General features: G+C 42.0%; 1 protein-coding gene across 32 annotated transcripts in view; it reads left to right on the forward strand.

Moving 5' to 3' along the window:
• Positions 1-27183, forward strand: part of ptprdb (protein tyrosine phosphatase receptor type Db) — a 172451-nt gene that overhangs the window by 111817 nt on the left and 33451 nt on the right. For 7 of the 32 annotated variants that reach the window (XM_030437562.1, XM_030438259.1, XM_030438500.1 and 4 more), the window contains 19 exons: positions 2808-2949; positions 9854-10042; positions 11312-11320; positions 13909-13926; positions 15628-15738; positions 16792-16803; positions 17273-17542; positions 18710-18819; positions 19264-19461; positions 19672-19797; positions 19933-20080; positions 20197-20342; positions 20980-21124; positions 22018-22320; positions 23473-23666; positions 24971-24997; positions 25651-25768; positions 26020-26607; positions 27021-27115. In XM_030437562.1, coding sequence (XP_030293422.1) covers positions 2808-2949; positions 9854-10042; positions 11312-11320; positions 13909-13926; positions 15628-15738; positions 16792-16803; positions 17273-17542; positions 18710-18819; positions 19264-19461; positions 19672-19797; positions 19933-20080; positions 20197-20342; positions 20980-21124; positions 22018-22320; positions 23473-23666; positions 24971-24997; positions 25651-25768; positions 26020-26607; positions 27021-27115 — 2949 coding nt within the window. The remainder of the gene's footprint in view (positions 1-2807; positions 2950-9853; positions 10043-11311; positions 11321-13908; positions 13927-15627; positions 15739-16791; positions 16804-17272; positions 17543-18709; positions 18820-19263; positions 19462-19671; positions 19798-19932; positions 20081-20196; positions 20343-20979; positions 21125-22017; positions 22321-23472; positions 23667-24970; positions 24998-25650; positions 25769-26019; positions 26608-27020; positions 27116-27183) is intronic. The other 25 variants (XM_030437842.1, XM_030439403.1, XM_030439169.1 and 22 more) reach the window with 15 other exon arrangements.

Here is a 27183-nt window from a genome sequence, read left to right on the forward strand (position 1 = left end):
AGCCTAGCATGGAGGTGAAAACAGCTAGCAAACACAAAAGCCCCTTAAACAACCACAACTTGTAATTTTACACTTTGCTTTTTGTACTGTTTAACAACTAGGGTGTAACTTGTTACTAACTATAAAGGTGCTGGTTATTTCTACTGTTTGACAGAACTATGCTAACTGCTTTTGCTAGACTTTGTCCCAAGCTAAGTCAAGCGTATCCTGGCTTTAGTGTTGTATTGAGCTAACGGACAGATACAGCCACATACAGATACAGTGAGTGCTAACAATCGTCTCATACTCTTGTGTTGTATATTACATTTCAAACTATTCCTAAGTATTTCTTGTTCGTGCCAAACACACGCATTTGTAAGGCGCTTTTTTAGATCTAACACCATAACCGTGACACGAGAGAGCGTCAGCGACAAAATCAACTGCGTGCTGTGCGACACGACGCGGCACAGCATCCTTTTTTTAGCCCGACGTCCTGTTTCTATTTTCTATCCTGTTGCTCACGTTGAAAGTGAGACACGACGAGGAACAGCGGATTAGTGAAGTTTAAATGAGGAGTTATCTATACTATGCCATCTCCTTTTACTACAAAAAGCTATACAAGGTGCCAGCTGGCTGGAGGGAGATAGACGGGGAGCTGACAGTTTCTAGCGATCTCTACTTGCGGTTGGCTGTATTATGTCATTTACTTAAGAGAAACATCTAAATTTCACCGTATAAAATTTGTGTTTTCTGTTTTAAAAGTACAAACATAGGAAAATAGCAAACATACCCATCGTTTGCAAGTGCTTTATCTGCAATCTGATCTCCAGCTCACGGCTGACAGGTACTTTCGTCTAACAAGACGAAACAGTATGCATATTTAACAAGTTCCATGAGGACAGCAAACCTCCAACATTGTGGCGCAGTGAGAGTTTTGCATTTCAGTTAGAAAACAGTGCTATATAAAGTTAACTCATAATCTTTGGATTTCAGGTTGTTGCTGTAACATTGGGTTCTGGGTAATTCTTCCCCATTTTCTGACATTTTATAGACCAAACAATAACTGAATCAGGTCTATAATTGGCAAATGAATGAATCATTAAAATAATTCTTATTTGGAGCTTTAAAAGGCTACATTACATTAAGGTTAGTCAGTTTCAGAGCCCTGATGTTGCTCCTGCTCACTCACCTGAAGTGTCTGAATGGAACAGAGCCATCATTAATGTTATTAGCTGCCTGCACCTGTCCTGTATGTGAGATAGGTGAGAGAAATGGAATATTGTTGGAACTGTAATAATCTTCATTAATATATATAAAATATGCAGGCTTATAAATACATGAACATGTATTACCAGTTTGCAGATAAAGCCAAAACTGTAGCGCTCAAGATTGTATCAGTTTACCTGCTTTTCTTAATTCATACTCCAACTGTGTAAATTGCGATCTGCCCCAGCTCCTCCATATGTCAGATGATGCCTCGGGCTACAGTATATGAGATTCTCATATGATCACCTTATTAGTTTCCTGAAGGCTCTACCCTTTGATTTACTTTCCCACCTCACGAGTCACTCTTCGATGGAGATGTTGAACCAGCTGCTCTCCTCCACAGTCAGTGTCAAGCCGGGCTCAGAGTGCTTTTCCACTTTAATAAGCCGACTTTCCTCCCAGGTTTAAGTTCATCTTGCTGTCTTCCTATTTGTGATTAAATCACTCCGGGAGATATTTTATTTTTAATTCACCCTATATAAACTCAGACTACTTGCTATATATTTCTCCTTTCTGTCCTGTCGGTCAAGAGTTGTTGTGGGATTTCTTTTTATTGGATCTCAGTCAGCCAAAACCTTCTCAGAATTCTGAATCCAGATGCAATACATGCATGTATTAAACTTATGCAAGAGCATTTAAAAGAGACAAACCAGTATTTCTGAAAACGTTGATTCATATCCTGAATATGAGAGGTAATCATCGAAAGTTTTGATTTCCACCATCCATTCTCTTCATTTGTTCTGTTCTGGCAAAAGTTCCAGTGGATTGCTCATCTGTTGCAACCTGAAATTGATTTTAATGTGTAGTGATTGATCCTAGACTGTGGGTCTGGGTATGCCTGTGGCTAAAGATTAAACCTGACTAGTGCTCACATACTCCGCAGACTCTGTCCCCTCAGCTTTCCACAATCAATTAAAAACGAGGAAAAGGCCTTCACTGTTTATCATTAAGTTACAAACGATGTTGAAGGCAAAATCAAAATCAATCAGTAACACCAGTCAGAGTCCAATGCGTCAGCTTAACATTTAATCAAGCCTGCCGCTTCTGTATCCATGGCAGAGTGGCATATTTTAAAGCTAGATGAATGAGGAGGGTGTCTTTTTAAACCCACAGTAGCTGATTTTTTTCACCATTTGGTGGCAGTGGAAACAAGCTGTTAACACAACACCCACATATCAGCGTTTAAGTTGAACTTGCAAGCAGTTTTCGATGTAAATATGCAGCAGTTACAGAGCAGAATTTTTTTGGAGTTGTGTTTTTGGCAACCTGACAAATGTAAGATCAGTATTCACTCTCTTTTAGCTCCGTCTTTGGTCTCCACCATCTCCCGAGGGCAATATTGGGCTCTTTAGCTGCAAGGTCACCACGTAGTTGCTAACTCTGTCTCTTCATGGGCTTTTAGAGCTTTTTAGCAAAACCAAAACAAGATTTTCTGGACACAAATGGTGTTAGTAAGAGCCGTGAAAACAGTGCAACCAAGAGACTCTTTGAAGACCTGTAGAGTTGATGTGATAACTCTCTGTCGTATTTCTTCTGATAAACGTCTTTTTTCCTTTCAACAGGTTATAGAATTTGACGATGGGTCCGGCTCGGTCCTGAGGATCCAGCCACTGAGGACCCCAAGAGATGAGGCTATTTACGAATGTCATGCCTCCAACTCTGCAGGGGAGCTCACTGCCTCCACCAGATTAAGTGTACTACGAGGTCAGTGTGAACAAACACGACAGCCACTGTGTGTTTCCAGTCAGCTGTTCAACATCATTTATTGAATTGCTGAGATGAAAATTACAAATTATAATTCTGGGAAATAAACCCTTACAAATAGTATTGAAATATTGCCTGAGAATATATAGTCAGAAATTGTTCTGATAGTCTTTGCGCATCAGGAACTAAAACGTAATGGACAGATGTCAGGATGTTGGGAGTTTGGGGATTCTGGGCTAAAATCATAAGTATTTCCTTCCTTCATTCCCTTTTTGATCTGACATCAACCTGTGGCTCCTCCTAAATTGTAATGATTGGGTAGAATGTCTGTAGTCAAAGAGAATAACTGTAGATGTAGCAGCTCTGGATTGAGTCCATCACGGTACAATCCAGTTGAAATCAGGTTTTGTTGATAACTGGTCATTTTCTGTCAACTTAAAAACTGTTTATGCAGAAAAATTGAAACCTTTCAAGGAAACGTCTTTAGATGTAGTTATATATGCAAGTGTAAGCATGGGTCCACTGCAGTAGATGGTATTTGTTAGTGTTCGCAGGAGTCCATTAATGCAGATAGTGATGTTAGTGTAAGTGGAGTCCATTAGGAGAACATTATGTGCCGGTAGTTTGAAGCTCAAGAGTGTCTTAGTGAGTGAAGCTGCTCGAGTGTGGATAATCACATCGCCTGCCTTTACAGTACATGCTCGTGGGGAAAGGACGCTCAGCCTATTGTTACCTACCATCTCATTTCTCTCTCTCTTTGCCTCTCCCTTGTCTCTCTGAGGTAATAACATAGTCTGCAGTTCTTCCTCTCCACTCTCTTCTCTCTCTGTCTAGTCTGTCTGTGTGTTTTGTCTCCCCGAGTTCATTCCCCGGTACTTTCTCCGTCTTTCACTCCCTTTCTTTCTCTGTGTTTTTATACACTTTCCACCTTTTTCCCCTCCCTCTCTCTCCCTCTGTCAGTCTTTCTATCTCTCTCGATCTTTCTGTCTCTATCTCTCCATACACTCTTAGGTCCACTACACAGCAACCTCTAAATTATTCACATCAGACCACTCTTTGCATCTTCTGTGCTGTTCCGCTTCATCCATCCAGAATTTTTCCTGTCTCACATGGTTGTCTGTGTTTGTGTGTGTGTGTGTGTGTGTGTGTGTGTGTGTGTGTGTGTGTGTGTGTGTGTGTGTCTGCGTGCACGCGCATGTGTACATGCAGGCATGTGTCTCAGTTGTGTGTCTCTGCATCTATTTTTGATTTCTCTTGTGTCCCTTGATGGAAGCTATCTGCTCGTGTCTAATCTTTTGCTTTATTGAAAAAACATAACCACTCATGCGTGCACACACACAGACACACGTACACGAAACACACACGTACAAACCTGTCCTCAATCTGAGACAGTCAGTCTTTATGTAGTGATTAGCCTCTTTCTTCTCCTCTGAGGAGTCATTGTGCTGTGGATGAATAAGAGGCCACCTGGGAGTAGCTAATAGCCCCTGATAGGCTGTCAGTCCAAATGTCAGTTACACACACACACCCACACATGTGTGGGCGCGCACGCACACACGCAGGGTCTTGTCAGTCATGTCTCCTTGTCTCTCCTGGCTCTGTAAAGACACAGCTCCAGTGACTGACTGACTGACTGACTGTCTGACAGGAGGGATCCGGTGTTAAGGTCAGCCGACTTAATTACTGTGGATTAGAACCAGGCTAATTGAAATCTTGGCTTCCAGTAACTGGCTGTGATTGGCAATGGCTGAAATAATAATGAACCTGATAGCAATTATATGCTTTAGGATCCAGTTTACAGACAGACACTGTATAATTCATGATTTGGGAAAAGCAAGCAGCCACCCCACAGGGATGAATAATGCTGCAGGTCCTCGAATGGCCACTGGGCTTCAAAACTGAGCCAATCCCAAACTTAATAGCTACATTTGTTTACAGCCTGGTACAAGGAATAGTTGTTGTTTCCACGGTAAATTTACCCATTCATGACACCTACATCATGATTTGTGTAAGTCACTTATTTGAATTATGTTAAGGCTTTAAGTTATGCATAATTGAGGGTCTGCTGGGCTTCACCTTCCCCTCAGCTTATTCAAGTCACCAAACTTGACTTTCTCAGTCACTCTTGTGGTGCTGGCACCTTCTGGAGAACCTTCCGTGCAGCTATCAGACAAAGAAGAGGTCTTGCCGTGTGCTTAATTGAAATAACAGACTGTGCAAGAAGTCTGTTCTCCACCTCTTTGCCTATTTTTTTATTTGCCACTAGTTAGGCAGAGTCAGACACTGCCAAGATGGTGATGACCAGTGGCAGCACACTGGGTTTTACGATGGTTCTTCAGAAACCTGCGGGTGATGTCACCAAGGCTACGTCTATGTTTTATATAGTTTATGTGTATGAATGAGTCTTAGACAAAGTACTTGGGAATGAAAGCTGAAATTATAAATAATTCTATTCAATCAATTTTGTTTTTTCTATGACTCGGGTCTGCAATCAAAGTACTTGCTGAGATTGCAACAAAGATGCCTGATGGGGTATGAAGCATGATTGGTCAGACAATCAGACCAGCAGTTAAGTGTCTAGACCACTTTATTTCTAGGTGAGACTGAAAGTGAGTGCAGTAGAAATATTTATATATTGGTGGTGAAAGTGTGGTAGGTTGAACCACTTAGTGGCTATATACAACAGGCAGTCTGGATAACAAAATCATTTTCGCCCTTGGTGTCAAATAAATAAGTTCTTGAAATAAGTTGGGCAATTGACAGTTTCTTTAAAACTTGTCTGTCATCATCTGAATGTTCATCATGTGACCTCACAAACCAGACCAGAGTTGAATAAACACGTCTCTAAAAATGTAAAATAACTCACATGTTAGAGCCACAAAGTAATGCAGCAGAACAGGCCTGTTGTATTGGACTGCCATATATAACATAGGTGATAATTTTATTACATCCATCACTTGTGGTGTTTATCCCCCCCGAGTCAGTGATTAATGATAGAAACAGGCTTGTTTGCAGGTGCAGATATTACACGGCAGCCAGCTCCTGCATTCGTTCCCATGATTGTAAGAGCAGACGTGATTTGCGAGTCGTCCAGATTCACAGATGACAAACCCAGCGAGCGATGTGTGTGGATTTCATTTTGGGTCTTATATAAAGAAGTCAGTGTTCGCACAGCAGTTCCCATCATTGTGAGACCAGGTTTTTCTATGAGCTGTGAAATTGTCTGGAACTCTCACAGTGGAAACGCTGGAGCAGGAGCAGGTCCAAATGAAACAGTGGGGATGTGTGGAAGGCTCTGTCAACAAGGGAGTGTAGGGTTACGCATCTGCGCTGACCTCAGGGGGTTCTTAACTGTTCAGCAGCAGCGCACGCACACGCACAAGCTCACACACCGGAGTAGCTCTGTCGCAAACACAGTTTGGTGTTACTTACACCTGTCCTCATGATGGATGGTGGAGAGCTGGTTATGTGCATGTGTTAATGCGCGTATGTTTGTGCATCAGCTCATTCAATCAGCCCTCAAAACACTTTTACTTGTATCACTTCACACCTTGTCAGCTTTAAATTAAAGAAGCTTGTTTTTGTTTTTCGTCTGCACGAGGAGGCATCTGTGTGTTTTCATCTGGTATCCGTGCATACCTGTGCTTTTCGGTAGCCACCGTTTGCTGGCCTCTACGCACCTGCAGCTCTGTCTTTTGCTCACATGAGAGTGGCTGTAGAAGCGGGGCAGGGAGAGATGCACGGTCTCAGGGAGCAGCATTCAAACTGTGTATCCTCAATGTTTGCTGTCCCACCCCAGGTAGATGAAATAGAATGCATTATTCCTGCCTACGAGGGGCTTGGCTTTGAAGTGAGCGTTTGCATAATGAAAGCGGAGAGAATCAGGATTGTTATGCTGTACGGGTCCCTTGTGCTCTCCCTCTCTCTCTCTCTCTCTCTCTCTCTCTCTCTCTCTCTCTCTCTCTCTCTCTCTCTCTCTCTCTCCCTTTTCTTTCTTTTTTCCTTTCTGTCACTCTTTCTCCGTCTTACTTTATTTTGTTCTATTCAGTTTTCTTCTTTTATGCACTTTTGCCCTCTTTTGCCGCCCGCCCACACGTGAGACGCACACTCATGCACACAAACACCTTCTCATCTTGTTCCCTTGGTTTATTATGTCCATGTTTCCATTTGTCGGGCGTTGTGATTGATTGAAACCGGAGCTGTTAAAAGGCCACACACGCTCTCGCGAAAGCTAGTGTCTCACAACCAGCCGGCTATGGTTCGATGGGCTAGTACCAGAATTAGCATCTCCTTGGCGAGGTTCAGCGCTAGGATTTCCTGTTAATGAGGCTCTGTGTGGTTGAGAGGGATAAAGTCACAAGGGATTCTGGGTAAAGAAAAGAAAGGGGGGTAAAAATTTAAATGGACTGACTTCTAGATCAAATACAGCACGGATGCATGCAGGAACACACGCTCTCTGCTCGTTCGACTCTTTTCACCATGTCTATCTTTATCCACTTTATTATGGATGACTCATGAATCTGACATTTTACCTCGCGTTTTCAAAGTGCAGCCTTGAACAAAGTGAAGAATTTGTTTTTTAAAAAACGATTTGCTCTGAACCTATTCGATTCCGAGGGTGAATACAGTATTTTTTTCACTTTGACTGAGTTCAGACGTCTTTGATCCCCCACCTCCTCCAAACATTGTCCCCTCTTCTCCTTTAAATCTCCCACTTCAGTTGAATGAAGTTGGCCCAGTGCCTTTGATTTCCCTTATCACAGTGGAACGACTCTTCATGTTTGATTTAATTGCCTCGGATGCCTATGAGTTCGCATTTGATTTGCCATCCCAAAAGGGTGCGAGTCCCAGTGGATGTGTCTTTATTGGACTTGCCCGTTTGAAGGGAAAGAGGGGTTGTTTGCAAAAGTCTAAGCTGGACAAAAAGTGCGACTCGACTGCTACTGATTCCCAGCAGGAAAGAGAATATTTGATTTCCCATTGATTCTTATTCAAAAAGAGTGGTTGCCTAAAGCTTTTGAGAGATAAGTTTGTCAGGTGGAATGAAATGTTACTTATTCCAGCTGACCTCACTATTAGATTCTTGCTGAATCTAGCCCCGAGGCTCGAGTCTGATGTGGAACATATCTTTACTCTGAGTTCACTGGAGATCTGACTTTTGGTTTTGACCAGCTCAGTTCACCCTAAAACCTTTTCGCACAGGACAACTTACTTTGTCTCAATTCAGGACTATTCAAGTATGCGTCGTCACGATTTGCTTTAAGTTTGTATCAAGTGCAAGCAGCAAGAAATTAAAGGATGAGTTTGACATTGTGGGAAATGTGTTTAATATTATTCTTACCATCTGCTCAATTTAAAGCTACAGCCAGCAGTTTCTTAGCTTAGCTTAGCATAACATAACAGAAAACAGCTGGAAAGGCAGCCCAGCTTCCAGCACCTCGAAAGCTCACCAGCTCACACTTAACTCGTTTGTTTTAAACCAACTGAAGTGATGACAGTGTGAATGACAAGTCGTAATCAGATAACGAGCCAATAAAACAATTATCTCCATCAAGCCTGTTACATAACGTTGCGTTGAACATAAATGGCACCCACTAATATGAGCGGGAGCTTTTACAGGGCTTTTCTCACAGAGCTGACTGAGCTGAGCAGACTATTAATTAGGCAAGGCGAGAAAAAACATCCAGTCTAGTTGAAATAAAGTTACATTTCATTTGGTTTCACACATTGAGCCTGTTGAAGTTACTGGCCTGTCATTCACAGTGGTAGGTCTCTACTAATCAGAAAAGACTGGAATACAGCCTGACAAAAAGTTTTAATTTGGGGAAAAAAAGCATCCAAAAAGTAGCAAAAACTCTGCAAACCTGGTAACGTTCATGAAACGAACAATCTGTTGCTTGAAGACGGAATGCAGGTGAAAGAAATTTGATTCATATTGAGATCTGGTTTAAACCACGACAGGGTCAAGATAAATGTTTTGATGTAAAGGCTGATAGAACATATTCATGGGCAAGGCTTTGTGCGAAATGCCCGCTGAAGGTGAAGATGAACATGTTAATATTTCCATTAAGACACTATCCTACTTTATCCTGTGTAAAAGACAGCCTACTTTTGCTTTTACATATAGATATTGGCTTATACAGAAGCGAGACACCAGTGTGATTCCCTCGAGCACAAGTACAGCTACAGACACTCAGTTCATTAGCTACACCTGGCTAAAGCTAATGCAGTTTCATACAACAGCCCTGCGATAAATACGACCTCAAGGAAGATTAGAATGTTCTTGTTTAGTTGAATCTGTCGTAGAGAGGTGCCGATTGGATTGTATCGTCATTTTGTCGGCTGCGGTGTGTGGTGTTGTCGAGCTGCACTGCATTATATTGAGAGCTTTTCTCAAAAATCGTTTTCCGCTTTGTTCTCATCAATGAAGGAAGAGACACCTCTCGTCGCAGCCCAATACAATTCAACAGCACCACAAAACGCAGCGTCTGAAATGAGTTGAATCATCTCCTCTCCAAAACAGATTCAACAAAAAAAGTAAACATTATAACCTTTATTGAAGGCAGGACTGTTGTCTTAGACTGAATTGACCAGCAGCTGCACCTGTATCCTCATATCCTTCCTCGTAACAATGACACACACAATAAGACAAGTAAGTGAGGCCCAGGGAGAGTCGAGCCCTGGAGTGGGAGCTGGATCAGGTTAGCGTTTGGGATGATGATGCCAATGCACCACTGGGGTTAGCACATTTAAAACACGACAGAGGATGTGGATGAAGGTGTATGTTAGCCCCTCTGACAGGACTTTGGAGGAAGCTGGGGAACAGCATCACACAATGCTACCAAGCTCAAGATGTGGGTAACGTCGCGCTCTCTTTGACTCCTGTCCATTTGATCTTTTCCAGAGGACCAGCTGCCCTCAGGGTTCCCCACCATAGACATGGGCCCCCAGCTGAAAGTAGTGGAGCGATCTCGGACCGCCACCATGCTCTGTGCTGCTAGCGGCAACCCTGACCCAGAAATTACCTGGTTCAAGGATTTCCTGCCGGTCAACACGTCCAATAACAACGGACGAATCAAGCAGCTCCGCTCAGGTAACCAATGCTTTTATCCCTGCAGTCGTTCCCCCTTCCCTTCAATCCCCGGCTTTTATTACCACCTGAAGGTTTTTCTCCCCTCCCTCTTTGCTTTTATCCCTCTTTCAATATCCCCTCACCCAAACCCATTTTTGATTTTCTGCTCCTACAAAGCCTCTGTTATTCTCGCCCTCGTTCACCCCTTTTCTTATTGCCGTTCTGCACTCCTCCTGCCGTGGTTTCTGGCTGTGTTCCTCGGCTGCCCCTCTCTCTCTCTCTCTCTCTGCTGCTGCTGTGGTATGAGTTGACTGTGTTCCCGACTTTTCTAAACCCTTCAAGGCCTCCAAAAAAAAGCCCAACTCCCCACTTTTCTCCGCTTTTTCTCCAAACTCTCTGAGGTCTTCCCGTGCGAATCACCATCACAAAAGGGTTTAATTTTTTCTCTCAGTAAAAACATTATGAAATATTTATGGCGACATGCATCAGTGCGCCACATGTCTCAAGTCATATCTCAAGAAATGTCTCCGCTGACGTGAATTTGCGAGGTAAACCGCAGTGATGGTGGCATGTACTGAGGGAGCTGCCTCTCTAAGATGGCTCACTGCTGTGACTAAACAATCTAATAACTTTTTTGTTTTTCCTTATTTCATGGAAAGTGTGTCTTGCGTGGGTGTGAAATTGACTCGCACACATGGTGTCCATGTTAAGTGATTAACTCTATTTTTCAAATTAAAGACAGATTTCTTGGACAAGCCACTTAATCCATCTCAATCAGCCTGTCAATAGCCACAGTAGTGTGTAAAATCCCGACTTGTCGTAGGAAAAAAAACCTCCCCCCCCTCCTCAGTCCCGCTTCTGGAGGCTCGACCCAAAATCCTTTTTCTTGTCACTGGACCCCCAGCTCTCTGGCTTCTTTATGAACAACAACCTCTTTGCTTTTGTCCCCGTGTTTTTTTTAAATTCTCTGGCTCATCCCCTCAACGCCCTGCTAGGACTAACCCTTTTTTTACCTTTATTTTACAAAAAAATTTAAAATCGTAGCATTTACACAATTCTTTTTACAACTTAAAATGTCAGATATTTGATATGTTTAGCTACTTTTATGTGATGATTACAAAATAGTTGTCTTATACGATTCTTTTAAAGTATTTTTTTTTTTTTTGTCTTGGAGTTCCAGTGCTTTTTCAAGGTGTTTCTACTTAAGTCAAGTCCTCTGTGCAACCAATGGTCCAATTGTAATGCAATGTCTATGCTGTTTCTTTTCTCTTTGTATCTTTTTAACCACAGAGTCATTTGGTAAGTGCTTCTGTTCCGAGGCCCACACCCTCACTGTCCAATTTACTACATACTGTTTCTCACTAATGTTGCTACTGCTGCTGCTGCTGCTGCTCACCTTTTACAATGTTGAGGTGTTATTAAAATGCATGGCATGCATTTTACTAACAGTCACACACAGAGATGATATGATAAGCACACAAAAAAAATACACACACTCACGGGTCTGCAGGCACCCACACATCTAAAAGCAAACACACACACACACACACACACACACACAGACATGCATACACACATACACACATGTATCTCTGTCACCCTAGAGGTAGCTGGCCTCACCCTCACCTGTGCACCTGCAGCCCTTCCACGCCCAAAAGAATTACAACAACTTTATCCTCACACTCACCTATTTACTTTCCCACTCCTTCACTTATTCAATTACTCTTTCCCTCACTCACTCACTCACTCACTCACTCACTCTGTCATCCACTCACCCACTTACTCTCTCCATTCTGCTGTATAGAGTTACCAGTCAATAAGCCATCAACTCTTAGGTTGCCGTTAGCTAGGCTTCTGGTGGAGCCACTGGAAAGAAATCAATGGACGACCAGGTTTCAGACTCTCAGACGTTGACTGTACAGTGTAGTCTGTGTAGACTAAACCTGTTTACTACTGTTTAGAGGAAGTGTTTATAAGCAGGGTTTTTAACATTACTATAATAGAGTCAGACATGTTGAGTGAATAAAGAAGAGCCTGCCCTTCAGTACTTTTTCATTGGTGTATAAATCAGAATCATGTCTTTTGATTATCTTCACTCGAGTCAGCGATGTCCTCCGTTTCCCAGAATGCTTTTTGACGACTTCTAGAGAGCATGCCCCGGATGTGTGCATCAAAAAAAAAGCTCAGCGGTTTCCCTATGAGACCGATTCAGACCTCCCTACAGCTGAAACGATTAGTCAATGATTTGATTAGTTAAATGGCAGAAAATTAATTACTGGTAACCACTTTTTTTTTTGGTCGATTACTTCATTAATTAACGTTTAAACAATTTCTAATTTCACAGTCTCTGGTTCCACCTTCTTAAAGCTGATTGTTCTCATGTTTTATCATTGTAAAGTGAATATCCAAGGGCTTGGACCTGTTGGTTGGTTGATTAGTGCAGCCTGACGCCCAGAGTGGCCCTTTAACAACCTCATGCTTGCCCTTTATTCATTTTGTTAGTAGGCTAATTAGCCCATTCATAAGTTATGTCTGTTGCTAAGCACAGAAATACTTGTTTTTTTCTTTTTACATTAGATATTTTAAGCCAGGCTCTTAAAGTAGATGGAATTTATGAGAATCAAAGTAACTACTTATAATATTTAAAAAGGTGCATTTTATTAAATTTGAGCATTACGTGTCATTACGCGGGCATAAGGAAAGAAAATGTAAATGTGAAAAGTAGTTGAATAAACCTGCCTTTTGAGCATATAACATGTTTTATTTTGCATAATATTTTACTATCTTGATTTACTATTCTTTGTTTTGTAATTGACAAGGTGTCATTTTTACTGAGGGTCTATCTTCAATGATTTTATTCAGTGCACATAAAGGTTTAATGTAAAAGAAAAACATTTAATTTGAAGATGTCACCTTTTTTTGGGGGGGGGGGGCACATAATTCGAGACATTTTACAGGCCAGATGATTAAATTTTTTATCAAGAAAATGCTTTTCAGATCAGTCATTCATGAAAACGGTGGTTATTTGCAGCCTGGCACCTCTTACTGTAAACTCAACATCTCTTGGCTTGAGGCCATTGATTTCTCTTTTTCTCACAGTGTGATTGTTGATGATGAGATACTGAGTCGTCACACGTTCGCTCTTTGATTCTGAGGGGGCTGAGATGTGGACTTGACATTTGCTGCTGATACTCTAAATTGCTGACAATTTCCCTGCTGATACTCCAGTTCGTAGTCGTGTTAGAACGGTTTTGACTAAATGTCACGCTGTCAACATTTTACCAGTTATCTTGGAGATTTGGAATAAGAATAGAATGCCTAAAAAAGAAACAATACAATACCAGTACTGGAGGGTGGATTTTTCTCTTTGGGCCAGATTTAAAATGTAGTTACACACTATACTGTGAACAGGATGACACCTGGTTTTGATCCAAGTGCTGGTGGACAAGTGCAGGTTCAGACTCAGGGCAGTTAAGTTTACTTAGAGTCCCAGTCCACCTCTTAGCGACCCAGATAAGTGCAGTGGAGACACTACCCTACTCCTACAGCCACATCTACCCCTGCTGCAAGTCAATGAAGTCAAATCAATAACCCATCTCCTTATAGCTCTGTCACAGTCTGTCACTCTGTCTATCTAGTATCTGTCTTTCTCTACTCAGGCTTATCCTGTCTTTATTTATTCGGTCTTTTTTTCTTCTATGCCTCTCGCTCCTCCTCTCTAAGGATCTATATTTTGAGTCTTTTCTCTCTAATTTGATTCTTCTCCTTTCCAAGTTACCTCCCCAACCCCCAAGTCCCTCCCTTCCTTATCCCCCTTCCCCTCCTGTGGTACTAACATTTTCTTCTTCTTCTCCTTCTCTAATCTCGTGCATTCATTGCCCACTCAGGTGGCACGCCCATACGAGGTAAGACTGCTGGGAGGACCAACATGACACAGTGGCCTGATTCCTTTTCAATCCCCGGTTCCTACTTGTCTCTCAGATCTGACAAAAAAGTAGCTCTGGGCGGATTAATCAATGTGGGTTTAGTCCAAAAGACTCAGGACTTGGCCATATTGGTAATACCCATCCAGCTGCTTCAGATCTGCAGTAGGTGCAAGAGGAGGGAATTGGAATTGAGCAAACAATTCATTATACTCTGACTTTTAATCACCTTCCTTCTTCTCGTCTTTCATCCTCTCGCCATCCTTTATTTTTTTTTACATCCCAGCCTCGACGTTCACTCTGTAACACAGAGAATCCATCGCTTCCTTCCTTCCATATCGTGATCTCTCTTTCGTATCCATCAGTTTAACATCATATAGCTCCTTACATCTACTTTGTTTTCAGTCTCGAGCATGATGTGTTTACTTGTATTTATTTTGTTGCTTAGTTTGAGATGAAAAAACACACTTATTTTTGCCGTTTGTTTGCTTTTTAAATTCTTTTTGTGACCGGATTTTTATTTCTTTTTTGTTTTTCTTTTCTTTTTGAGTGGAGGAGGGGGCTTGACCTTAGCCTGACCCAGCCTCTCCTCCTACCTTGTCTATATCTGCCCAATCAAACGTCCCAGTTTTGTTTTCCCTCCCAGCTGTTATTCGCTCAACCTGAAAAGTCCAGATGGCGAAGACTCAGACCTCACTTGCAGACATTAGTGTGCTCACACACACAAACGCGCACAAACGCACACACATTTCTCCATGGTTTTTTACCATTACCTTCTCTTTTCTCTCTCATTGCCGATAAAAAGCCCCAAACAACCACTTTTTTGATAAAGTTTTTATGGGCGCTTTTTTGCCTTACCACACCATCTTTAAACGAAAAACCTCTGGTTGACTTTTTTGACAGTTTTTCTGCTTTCAGGGAGCGAGAAAAGCGTCGGTCCCTTTCCAAGGCTTTGCGTATGTCGTTCCTTTTTGTTTTTTGTATCTGTTGACCTTGATGGAGGTCGGTTGATGTCTTAACCTCCTTATTGGGTGTGTTTTTTTTTTTTAAATGACATCACACTCCTGATCCCACTGGTGGATCCGTAAGGGTTGGGGGATATCTTATGGCCATGGCAATATCTTTGTGACGTTTTATCCTTGAACTCTAAAACATGATTTGCTCCCTAATGTAACTGCATCTTAATTTTCAGCAGAGAGTTTTCACAAGTGCTGTATTTATGACTGGATTTCTCCACATATTTTGTTGCTTGGTTGATTTGTTTCTGCCTTGCATGAAGACTACATTCTCCGTTTTTGTAGGCTTTGTATCAGTGCTTTCTTTTTTCTTTTTCTTTTTTTTGTTGTCTTCCAATGTCTAAATCAGGAAGCTGACCCTTGTTTTGGGCTGATTCCTGCTGACAGTGGTAGAAACGTGCTAATTTCTCCCAATAGATTTGGCTCCCTTTTAAGCATTCCTCATACAGAGTTCAGCTTGTTTTTTTTTGCTGAAAACTCCCTCAGATTCATTTACCCTTTATGCAGTTCTTACCATTTCTACGTTGTGTCTTTTTTTTGGACTATAACGGACAATCTGATGTCTTCCACTTTTGTGTAATTGCTCTTTCCTCTTCACCATCTTTCTGTGTGACTCTCTCTCTCTCTCTCTCTGCTCTCTCTATCCTCTATCCCTCCATCCATCCAGGTGCCCTCCAGATAGAAATGAGTGAGGAGTCAGACCAGGGGAAGTATGAGTGTGTTGCCACCAACAGCGATGGGACACGCTATTCCACCCCAGCTAACCTCTATGTCAGAGGTAAGAGTTGGGTCCAATTAGAGAGCGCTTAGATTGAAGGATCACATCGATAATGAATGAGCAGGTGTCTTTTCCTAGAAAATACATGTTTTTTTACACAAGACATCTTCTGCTAGAAATGTCCGTTTATTATGATAATGATGATATTAAACCCACTGTGTTTTATAATTCTTTGCTGTGAAACCATAAAACAGGATCGTTTTTAAAACGAGGGCTCCTTTACATCGGCCCAGGCGAGGCTAAGTGTTTCACACAGGCTATTAATCTCTCTGCCCTCCCTTCTTAGCCTTTAGACCTCAGAGAAAAAAAATGAAATCTTCGTCTGGTTAAGACTTGCGTTTCACCCCAAATCTGACAGGCATCTCACCTCCTCAGGCGCTGTCTCCTTCAGCACACACACACACATACACACACACATACACACACGCATGCACATGTTTGAATCTTGGAGACATTTTTACTCCCGTGGCCTTTTGCTCTGTTGTCTGCCCGCCCAGAAAAAAAAATGAATAAATAAAGGCTTTAAACAGCGTGGCATGCCTTTCTGACTCTAACATTGCTCCGAGGGATAGGAAAAAAAAACACACACACACACACAAACGATTGAATGCACACATGAACACACATCTATGTCCTACGCTTAACTGTATATATGTGCACACACATACGCGGACACACACGAGTAGCGCCGAGTCACTGATGTGCGTCTAACAGTGCTTGCAGGGGCCAGTAAAATCTTGCAGTGCTGCTCAGTGAGTGTTTGACAGGCGGTCTATGGAGACAGCCGGCTGGGGAGGCTGCCTTAAACAGGGCGGCTTTCAGCAACACACACAGGCCACTCGTGGCCTCTGTTTTGTCTCTTTGCTCTCCTCATTTCTTTCTCTCTTTCCTTTTTCTCTTTTGCTTTCCCTCTGCCTGTTGCCACCTTGCCACGCTCCTTTGTCTAACTTATTTTCTCTCTGTGTCTTCTGTCTCTTCTCTGGTATTTTCCTCTCTTTTCTCTCCTCCTCCTCCTCCTTCTCCCGCCGTGCTCTGTCCTCTCTCCCTCTGCAGAGCTGCGAGAAGGTTGGTACAGTAACGTCTGTGTGTGGCTCTTTTGAGTCTCTCCTGAGTATTTGCTTTTCTTCCATTAAACTGCCGTTTGTGTTTGTGTGTCTCGGCTGTTTTATGTCAGGCGCGGAAGGTTTAAACCTGCCTGTACAGTTACTCCTTTGAGATGTAGTGTACCCTGCATTCTTCTTTTTACTCCCTGTGAGTGCATGTGTGTTTGCTGTGAGTTTTTTTTTTTTTTTTTTCTGTGAGTATCTTTTGTGATTCAGTTCATAAAATATTTAACGGTGCACACCTAAAAACACCATGAATAAAACATTTTGATATCACATGTGCCCTAGCGGTGTTGTACCACACTGTGTGAATGCTCTAGGTCTTCTTTGAATGCAATAAAACTTCATCTCAGAGCAAATTGAACAACAGAAAACCATCTAACTATACAGTGTCAATTTCGAATCACTGCTCTTCTCGCTGTCTACTCCAGTGCGTCGCGTCCCCCCTCGCTTCTCCATCCCCCCAGCTGACAGCGAGATCATGCCAGGGGGGAACGTCAACATCACCTGTGTGGCAGTGGGCTCCCCGATGCCGTACGTGAAGTGGATGCTGGGAGCAGAAGACCTGACGCCTGAGGACGACATGCCCATCGGTCGCAACGTCCTGGAACTGACTGACGTGCGCCAGTCCAACAATTACACATGTGTCGCCATGTCGACACTTGGAGTGATTGAGGCGGTGGCCCAGATCATTGTGAAAGGTAGGTTTTTGTGTGATGTTATATACTGTATGTGCTTATGGTGAAGGTGCTGATGTTTCACTTCACTTCAGAGTATTTGTCTTAACAAATTTTTTAATTCAACATTTATTTAAATTGACAATTACATTTTACAAAAAAATGGTGAATAACCCTTATCTCCAGCAGAGTATTGATAATAATTGTCATAGATAAATAATAAATAAATATTGAGTTAGTCTCTTCTAAGCTCATACATTCAGCCACACTTTGTACACAAACAAAAAACAGCAAGCTATTAAATAATAATTTCTCATGTTACATATCCATGAGCAGAGGATATGAAACACCACGCCCATGCCACTCATGCCACCAATTAATTAACAATCCAATAACAGTAGAATTAGGCAAAAAACACCTTGTGGCTTGAAAACAAAGTGTGATAAGAATAAAAAATAGTATTTATAAGAGGACCCATCCACAGCGAAGGCTTCTTCACTCTGAGAGTGAGAACGTCCATATCACAAAAGGAATATAAAGTACGACCAGTAAGGATAAAAACAATGTTTGACATAAATAAATACAATGATATCAATATTCAGAATCATAAGAGGGGAAAGAAATATTACAGTTTGTGAAGAAGCAACAATATAGTAAACGTATTCAGATTAGTCAGTATACAGGGGGTTTAATTAGGATTAAAAATCGGCCACTTTAAACAGTCTTTGAAGGGATTATAATTTATCAAAGCAAATTGCTGATCTCACTAAATGTGTTTACTTCAATTGATTATATTTATGGTCCAATTCTTGTATTTGCGTTGCCAATATTATGGTCATTGTATAATTCTAGTATATTTAGCTGGTCTGTTTAATGAAATGTTTCCATCACTTTTATTGAAACCTGGAGAACTGAGTTACAGACAACTTAAAAATAAAGAGAAAACACAGATGAGGATTAAGAAAAATAGTGCAATAATAAGGCAGGGAGATGTGCGATCTTGCTTCTAAATTGCCAGATCGTTCCATGAATTGGGAGCATTAGATTATTAAACTGACTCTGTTCGAGTGACGTTAAGTATAAGGCAGTCATTTGAGTGAGTTGATTAGGGTCCAAAGTTCCTGTTAAGTGTCATCAAGATGTCCTTTTTAAATAAAAAAGTGTGTAAGAACTCTCTTTTCTCTCCCTCAGCTCTGCCGAAGGCTCCTGGTATCCCTGTGGTGACGGAAAGAACTGCAACAAGCATTACTCTCACCTGGGACTCTGGCAACCCCGAGCCTGTCTCCTACTACATTATACAGGTGTGAATTAGACACCAAGACGCTGCTGCATGTGCACACACGCTTTTGGACACAAAGGACTAAAGATGGCTCAAGCTGCATTGGATTTCTGTTTGAACATAAACAGTTATTAACAGCCTGAAAGTCAGAAAGTGAGGCTGCAAAAGAAAAGAGTTTCTTGTCTCTCCTGATTGTCATAAAGACGCCAAATTGCTGAAATGAAATCTTATGAGTGCTGTCTGCCCACATGAAGTAATGAATTTAAATGCTAAGAACAGCAAGGTGATGAATGAATGAATACTCAAATTCACAAAAAGTATTCTGTGGGTAAATCTTGGTTGTATAATAAGAGTCTGATGTTTGCAGTTTGTTAGTTTCACACAATTTCTATGATAGACTGTGTACTTAGACAGACAGACAGACAGACAGATATAGTAGTATACCCTTCTTCTCTCTTCCCTCCAGCACCGTGCCAAAGGATCCGATGACCCCTATAAAGAGATCGATGGTATCGCCACAACGCGCTACAGCGTAGGCGGCCTCAGCCCGTACTCCCACTATGACTTTTGCGTGGCCGCCGTAAACACCATCGGCCAGGGCCCCTCCAGCGATGTGGTGGAGGCTCGCACAGCCGAGCAAGCCCCCTCATCGCCTCCTCGACAGGTCAGCGCTTGAGAACGCAAAATTCAATACGTGTCATTTTACAGCGATATCGCAGCCACCTGTTATTATTGTTGTGGGTTCTGCATCTCCTTACAGTAAATATGGCTTATAGTGTGTTATTTTTAAGTTGTCTTTAGTTCCCAAAAGAACTAAGCCACATTTCTTTAACTAAACTTGCTGTTAAATTAGTTCCTCCTCTTTGCCCTGCAGGTCAGAGGTCGTATGCTGAGCACCACAACAGCAATCATCCACTGGGATGAACCAGAGGAACCAAACGGACAGGTGGTGGGCTACAGAGTGTACTACACATCAGACAACATGCTGCCAGTCAACCAGGTGTGCGCTTAATTTTGTTGCTGCTCTTATGAATCACAGATGACAGATAACTTGCCTGCATGTGTCTCACACTTGAGTGTGCATCTGTGTGTCTGCTTGCATTCATGCATCACGTTGTGTGCTTGTGTTGTGCAGTGGGAGAAGCAGATGGTGCGCAGCGCCAACTTCATCACCATCCAGGGTTTGACTCCTAACAAGACTTATTACATCAGAGTGCTGGCCTTCACCTCTGTAGGAGACGGGCCCCTGTCCCAGGACCTGCAGATTATAGCCAAGACTGGAGGTAAGAGATGGTGGGAATGTATCAGACAGATGTTGAACTGAACGTGTTTGCAAAAATATGAGAAAGAAAATATGTAAACTTTGTTTTACTAATCACGGTATTCCTCTACTCTGTAGTTCCATCCCAACCTTCAGAATTTAAGGGTGAGGCCAAGTCTGAGACCAGTATCCTGTTGTCCTGGGTGGCCCCACCCCAGGGTGGTCCTGACAACCAGATCACAGGATATGAACTGGTGTACCGACGAGCTGACGACACAGAGGAGGTAAGACAAGACAGACAGACGGACAGATTGGTAGCTGACAGGACTGTATTGCCAGACTAACTGGCATTAAGTCGAGTGCATACCTCCACTAAGGCTGTACAGTCCCTTTTTTAATTCAATAAAGCCTATATTTAAATAGTCTAGATCCAGAATTGTATTAGGAACTGCATCAAGTTGTACTCACTCATAGATACCAACCAACTTAATCAAGATCAATGTATTAATTACAATTTACAGAAACGTTTAATAACTCCTTACGATATTGAAGAAAGTGAGAAAAAAAATACACCAAAAGTTAATGAGGTCTGTTCTGCACCAAGATCCATCCTCCATCCAAGTTTTTTGAAATCCGTATAGTAGTTATTGTGTAACCAACAAACGGACACGGGTGAAATATACAATACATTCATGGATGGTTGGATGGGTGTACACAGATTTAGAACAGATGAATGAATAGATGGACGGGTGGGCAAACAGGAGATAAGTAGGATCTCACTAGTAGAACCTGACTTAACATAGTATGCCTTCCACAGGTAGATTTTATTGAACACCTTGAGTAGTTAATACAACCTCTTTCTTTTGTTTGTGCTCACGACCTGACCTCCTCTGCCATCCCGTTGTCTTAATGTCCTTTCAGAAGAAAGTGAGCTTCGAGCCCACCACCTCCTACCTGTTGAAAAACTTGAAGCCTTTCTCTACCTACACCTTTCAACTGGCTGCCAAGAGCAAGCACGGAATCGGGGCGTATACCAATGAAGTGTCCATCGACACGCCACAGACGCGTAGGTTGAACTGTAGATAGTGCTGTGTGTGTGTGTGTGTGTGTGTGTGTGTGTGATCGAGAGAGAGAGTGAAAGGTTTCTATTTTGACAATGCAAAAAGAATTGCCACGGAAGCTGAATCATTAGTACATGACTGTGAGATCAGACCATTATAAATGTGTGCGTTCACAAACAGTTATTTTTGCATTGTCAAAAGGAGGCCGCCATGACTCCAGACCTTAACTGACCTCAGATTTGATATTTCAACAAATGTACCATTAAGTAGCTCCTTTATGATTCCCAGAACTTTTCCTACTCAAAATGGTATTTCAGCAATTACAGTACCAAACAACTTAAGAGTAATTGAAAAGCAAAGAAACTTAATTTGTTGGCTACCAGTCTGAGGTCTATAAGAGAATCAGTAAAGACAAGGTAAGAAGCCAGAGGCGCGTAGATAGAGATAAACTCCGTGTTGGATCACAGAGGCTTGGGTAGGCTGTAAGGACAAGTAAGTTATGGGCAGGTATGTTTGTGTGTTGAAGCTCTAGTCAGTGTTTTTGTGTTGCATCTCTTTTTAAGCCATTCACTCGTTTTCATTAATCAAACATTTCTGCCAAACAGAAGTTGACGCCCATCATCCAGTATCTCTGTTCAGCCATCTTGCTTTCTAGACACAGGCTCATTTTGTCGTAACGAGCTTCTGTTCTCCAGTGTTTTGTTTTCATTTTATGTTTCTTTGTCTTTTGTTCTCTGTCTCTCGTCTGCTCAATATCATCCCCATTTCCTTCATGGCAAAAACCTCACTTCCTCACTTCTCCACCCACCAACAACAACAACAACAACTCGCACACACCACCAAATAACATTTTACCCAAACAACCCCTGTTGTGCTTCCTCAAAAACTGGTCGATCAGTTCCTTCAGCACCTCCCCAGGACATCACATGCACCAGTCCCAGTTCTACCAGCATCCTGGTAAGTTGGGCTCCACCTCCTCTGGAGTTTCAGAACGGCGTTATTACAGGATACTCCATCCAGTACTCCACTACCGAGGGCAACAAGATCTCTAAAAGAATTGATGGAATTCCTCCGCAAAGTTCCCCGTATCTCCTGGAAAACCTGGAGAAATGGACTGAGTATGGCATAACGATACGGGCGCAGACGGAAGCTGGGGATGGACCGGAAAGTTTACAGCTGCTTTTCCGCACCGAGGAAGATGGTATGTTCCCAAACGAACCCCCCCTGCCTGTTTTAGGATGGTCCGCCCCACTAACAATGGCTTCTTAACTAACATAGCACTAATGAGCTCATAGCATCCTAAACTAACTCTTCCACTGGCCAGTGTAGGCATTTTGTCTTTCCTTGCCCTGCAATCCAGGCAGTTGATGATGCATTTAAGAACCGCTGTCAGACCCTCCAGTTCACAAAACCTCTCCTTTATTCCTTCATAACCGCCAGAAACCTCCGGAAATCCCCTCCTGCTGCTCCCTCTGCACTGCTCTCTCTTCTCAACAGCAACCCTTTTTTCTCCACAAGTCGTTTTTATCCTCTTTTTTGCCAGCGTCTTTTCCCACAACTTTCATCTAATATAATCTGTTTTTTGGGGGAAAGTGAAGGTTGGGATTTCCCCCTCTATTCTCCGCTAACAATACCAAAACAAATCCTTTGGCTGTTGCTCTTCCTCGGATTTTTCCACACCTTTTCTCACCGACAATCTGCCTTTCCATCTCCTCTCCAGCTCTTAGACACTTGTTTGAATATCTTTAAGCTTAACTCAATAAGTGTATTTTATTTTGACTCTCAGTAATATTCTAAATATTCACACACTCCCAATGCATCCATTCAGAGATTTTTTCTCACCTCGGCTTTCTTTCAAGTATTTATGCAAAGGCCAGATAGCAAGAGGTGGCTGGAGTTTCTTTTTTTTATATATTTTCTTGCAATGTATATTTTTTCTTGTCGGGAGGAGTGTAGTTTTTGGCAGCACGAAAGAGGTTTTTCTTGATAACAGTATTTTCTCTTTGACTGCCTGCCACTGTTTATCAGCCCATGGCAACAAATCCTTTTCTATCTGCCATTGTTATCTTCCTCTACATTTGCTTCTTATCCTCCACTGCTTTTTTCCTCCATGTTTTCCTCGAGCACTCTCATTTTTTTTACTATTTTTACTTTTTTTTTCCCCAGACATCAGACCAGTTTTAGACTTTTTGGCGGGGTGTATTTTTAAATTTTTTGTAGCTTTTGGGTGTTTTTTCTATTGCCCCTGAAACAACTAGAATTTTTTATTAGAAAAAAAGGGAAGACCTATACATGAGAGGTTTGAGTACCCTCATCTGTGACCCTTGACCTCTATCCCAAAATGCATTTTTAGTTCCAAGCGGTCCTCCGCGAGGGGTGGAGGCAGAGACTGTGAACGCCTCGGCCATTAGGGTGAAATGGCGAGCACCAGCGCCCGAGCGGCAGCACGGTCAGATCCGGGGCTACCAAGTGCACTATGTGAGGATGAACTACGGAGAACCTCAGGGTCAGCCCTTCATCAAGGACATCCTCATAGAGGACTCTCAGGTGACCTTTACATACTCTTTCTAACACCTTATGATCAAATTAACAGTCAGGAACTTTTTATTAAGAAATGCCCGATAAACTTTCTTTATTAACATTTTTACTTATTGTAAATATTCACATTGAAATCATAGTTTCACTAAAGGCATTAGGAAATTATTAGCTTTCAAAACCCACGGGTTTACCTGGATGTATTTGACAAAGAGAGACAGAATATGGCCATCTGTTACTGTAGATAAAATGCCAATTTTTACATGTTTTGTTTTCCTATTCATTGTTTGTACAACTGCACAATTCAGCCATCTGTCACAGCCTCTATATCAGCCTTCTCTATGACATCTGACTTTATTAAACATTCTTATGAATGATCCTAAAATAAATTGACAAATTGAGCAGAAACCTTCGTTAACATCAGGCATTTTGAGAAATATGCTTATTTGTCTTCTTGCCACCAGTTGGATGTGAAGATCACTCTTTCTCCAGAGATGGTTTTCTTAGTTAGCATTAGTTGTCATTAAAAAACTGAGAAACTCAGTTCTGTCTAAGGTAACAAAATCTTCCTTCCAGGACCTCTAAAGCTCATATGATGACACACTATACTGTATGTTATTTGTTGAATGTTTTGATAGTTTTTACAGTCCTAAGCTAAGCTGACTCCTGCAGGTTGTGGCTTTGTATTTAAAGGAGACCTATTATGATTTTTTGTTTTTTTTTCTTTTCCTTCGGTGTTTTACATAGGTTCTTGTGCATGTAGAAGATCTTTAAAGTTAAAAAGGTCTGCACCAACAGAACCTCCACTCTCCAACAGAAAACACTGCTCCTTAAATGCCTCATCAGTAGTCCCGCCTTTAATTCTGTGACTTTGTGACATCACCCTACATCACCATGCCTCACATTTACTCAATTTATTCCTGGCGGGATGACAAAATTGAGCATAAATATCCTCTTTAACACACATACAAGTAACAAGTTGTAGCAAAGTTATCATCTAACTCATAGCAAGAAAGCAAATAACAGCATTCCTCAAAATGTCAGACAAATTCAATCAATTACAATCTGGCATTTATGTAACCACTCATGTGGTCAGGTTAAACAGCCTTAATTGTTTTAAATTTCAATCATTATTCAATTTCTGTCAAGGAAAAATAATGAACTTAAATCTGTTGATACCTGCCACCTACTGCTGATAGATTGAAACTAATGGCAGTAAAAGATGATGTGTTTGACTTGAAGTCTTCAAGATCACATCCTAAATATTATGAATTGTGTTTTTCTCTCCCTCTTCTCCACACGGTTCCATTGCTCAGTGGGAATACGATGACTCAACTGAATACGTGAGTAAACCCTTCTATTATTTAATAGTAATAACAACAAAGCACAGAGAGTAGATGAGTCATGTTTATGAGATTGTAGCTCTCAAATCTCCTGAGACCAGAGCGAGGGCTTAAAACCCGGCAGGAGGTGCCTTTTTCATTTGTGCATTCTGTTTTTTTCTCCAGGATTTCTAATAAAAGAAAATTGAAAAAAAACATTAAATAGATAACTGATATGAGTCATTTGCGGGTATTGCCAAAATATCCTAATTATTTATGCTTTCTGCAAGCCAGGAAATGAAGAAAATATTCAGATTAGTGCTTAGATGGAGGCAAATCTAAATGAGTTTTGAGTGTCTGAAAAGTGAAATGACATTTTTGTATTGCGGGAAAAAACACATTTTGAGCTCTGCTGAGATAATTTGATATAGTTGTTTTGAGTTTTGTTGAGAAAATGAATTTTCTGGCTGTTGGTGTAGAAAAGAGCTGAGGAACTTTCTGTGCCTGTAAACTGTGGAGAAAATTATTTGTAACTTTGGTCACTGGGGCTGAACCTTTTTGACCAATTTTGACCCAGATTTTTTCATTAAATTGAATCCCTGCTCGTTGTCCTGAGGCCACACGTAAGTAAGTTACCTCCTGCAGCTGACAGTGCTTTTTGTTGTTTGTTGTAGGAGGTGGTTCTTGGAGACCTGAAGGCAGACACTTCCTATTCTGTATCAGTGGGGGCTTACACTGCCAAGGGGGATGGTGCTCGCAGCAAACCAGTTTCTGTCTGCACTGCCCTGCCACGTAAGTGTGTCTGCACACACACATAGCTAGTAATGATCCATGAGACTAAAGCATCACTAATGATCATTAGAGACCATTAAATCAGTGAATTGGTTTATGTCTCACTCTGTCACACCTTGCTATACCAGTAAGAAGCCATCTTTTGGTGCCATATTAATCATATTTTGCTTGAGGCAATGAAATATGTGCTTTGCAATTATCCTCTAATTGTCTTTTTACCATTCTTTCTCTCCATTTTTCCCTCTTTCCAGTGCCTGAGAAGCCCAAACTGATGGTGAGTGCCACTGATTCAGGTACTGCTCTGCTTCAGTGGGTCCCTGCACCCAACCCACCCACCCCACTCCTGGGCTACCGCCTCACCTTCGGCCGCAGCGACGTCCTCCCCTTTACGGTGGTTGAGTTCCCCACCAAAGAAAACCGCTACACAGCCCAGGACATCCACAAGGGAGCTAACTATGTGTTCAGACTCTCTGCCCGTAACAAAATGGGCTATGGAGACGAGGCCGTAAAGGAGGTGACCACTCCAGAAGATGCCCCAAGTGGATACCCAGAGAATGTTATCTCAGAGGAGGCTTCTGCCAACTCCATCCGGCTGATGTGGAAATCAGTCCCTCTAATTGAGCAAAATGGGAAAATTATGAAGTACTCTGTGCTGTACAAGGATATAAACAGTCGAGGGAACGCCTCAGAAGTTGTGGTGCCCACTCCGGAATCAAGTGTTTTGTTGGAGGGTCTGAGTGCAGACACTGTGTATGATGTCAGGTTGTGCGCGTTCACAGCTGTCGGCCCTGGGCCGTACAGCCCAAGTGTCCAGTTTAGGACGCAGCGGCTAGACCAAGGTAGGACTCACTCACCTCCTAACAACCCATCTTCATCGCTCAGGATGCAACACACCCTTCCTAACAGCGCATTTGTGCATATATGGTGCACAAGTCCCACATTCACACACACACACACTCATTCAGACACTCAACGTCTGGTGACAACATCCTAAGTGTCCTTTTTCATTGTCTTGTCACTGTAGTCTTAGACCCAACGTCCTTTTCCCAAAACAAGGTAAGAGTCTTGGGTCTTGGGCAAGTGTCCCCTGTCCAGTCGGACTCACTGTGTGTTGATAAGAGCAGATAGCTAGCTTAAGACTGGTACTAAAAGAATGACAAACAGGTAAGGCCATTACTTTTGCTTCAGAAGAGAGATTCAATGAGACTTAAATCATATTCACGTTTATTTGTTTTATATTTTTGTGCCTCAGTTTTTGCCACCAACTTCAGAGTAAAGGCTGCCATGAAGAACTCAGTCCTGCTGTCCTGGGAAATCCGAGACAAGAACCCTGCCCTGCCTTTTACCGTGAGTAGATTTGCATGAGCACGAGCACCGTGCACTCTGTTCTTTTTCAGACCTAAAAAAAGTTATAC

The sequence above is a fragment of the Sparus aurata genome, chromosome 1 (genome assembly GCF_900880675.1).
Source record: "Sparus aurata chromosome 1, fSpaAur1.1, whole genome shotgun sequence".
In the NCBI taxonomy this organism is placed as follows: domain Eukaryota; kingdom Metazoa; phylum Chordata; class Actinopteri; order Spariformes; family Sparidae; genus Sparus; species Sparus aurata.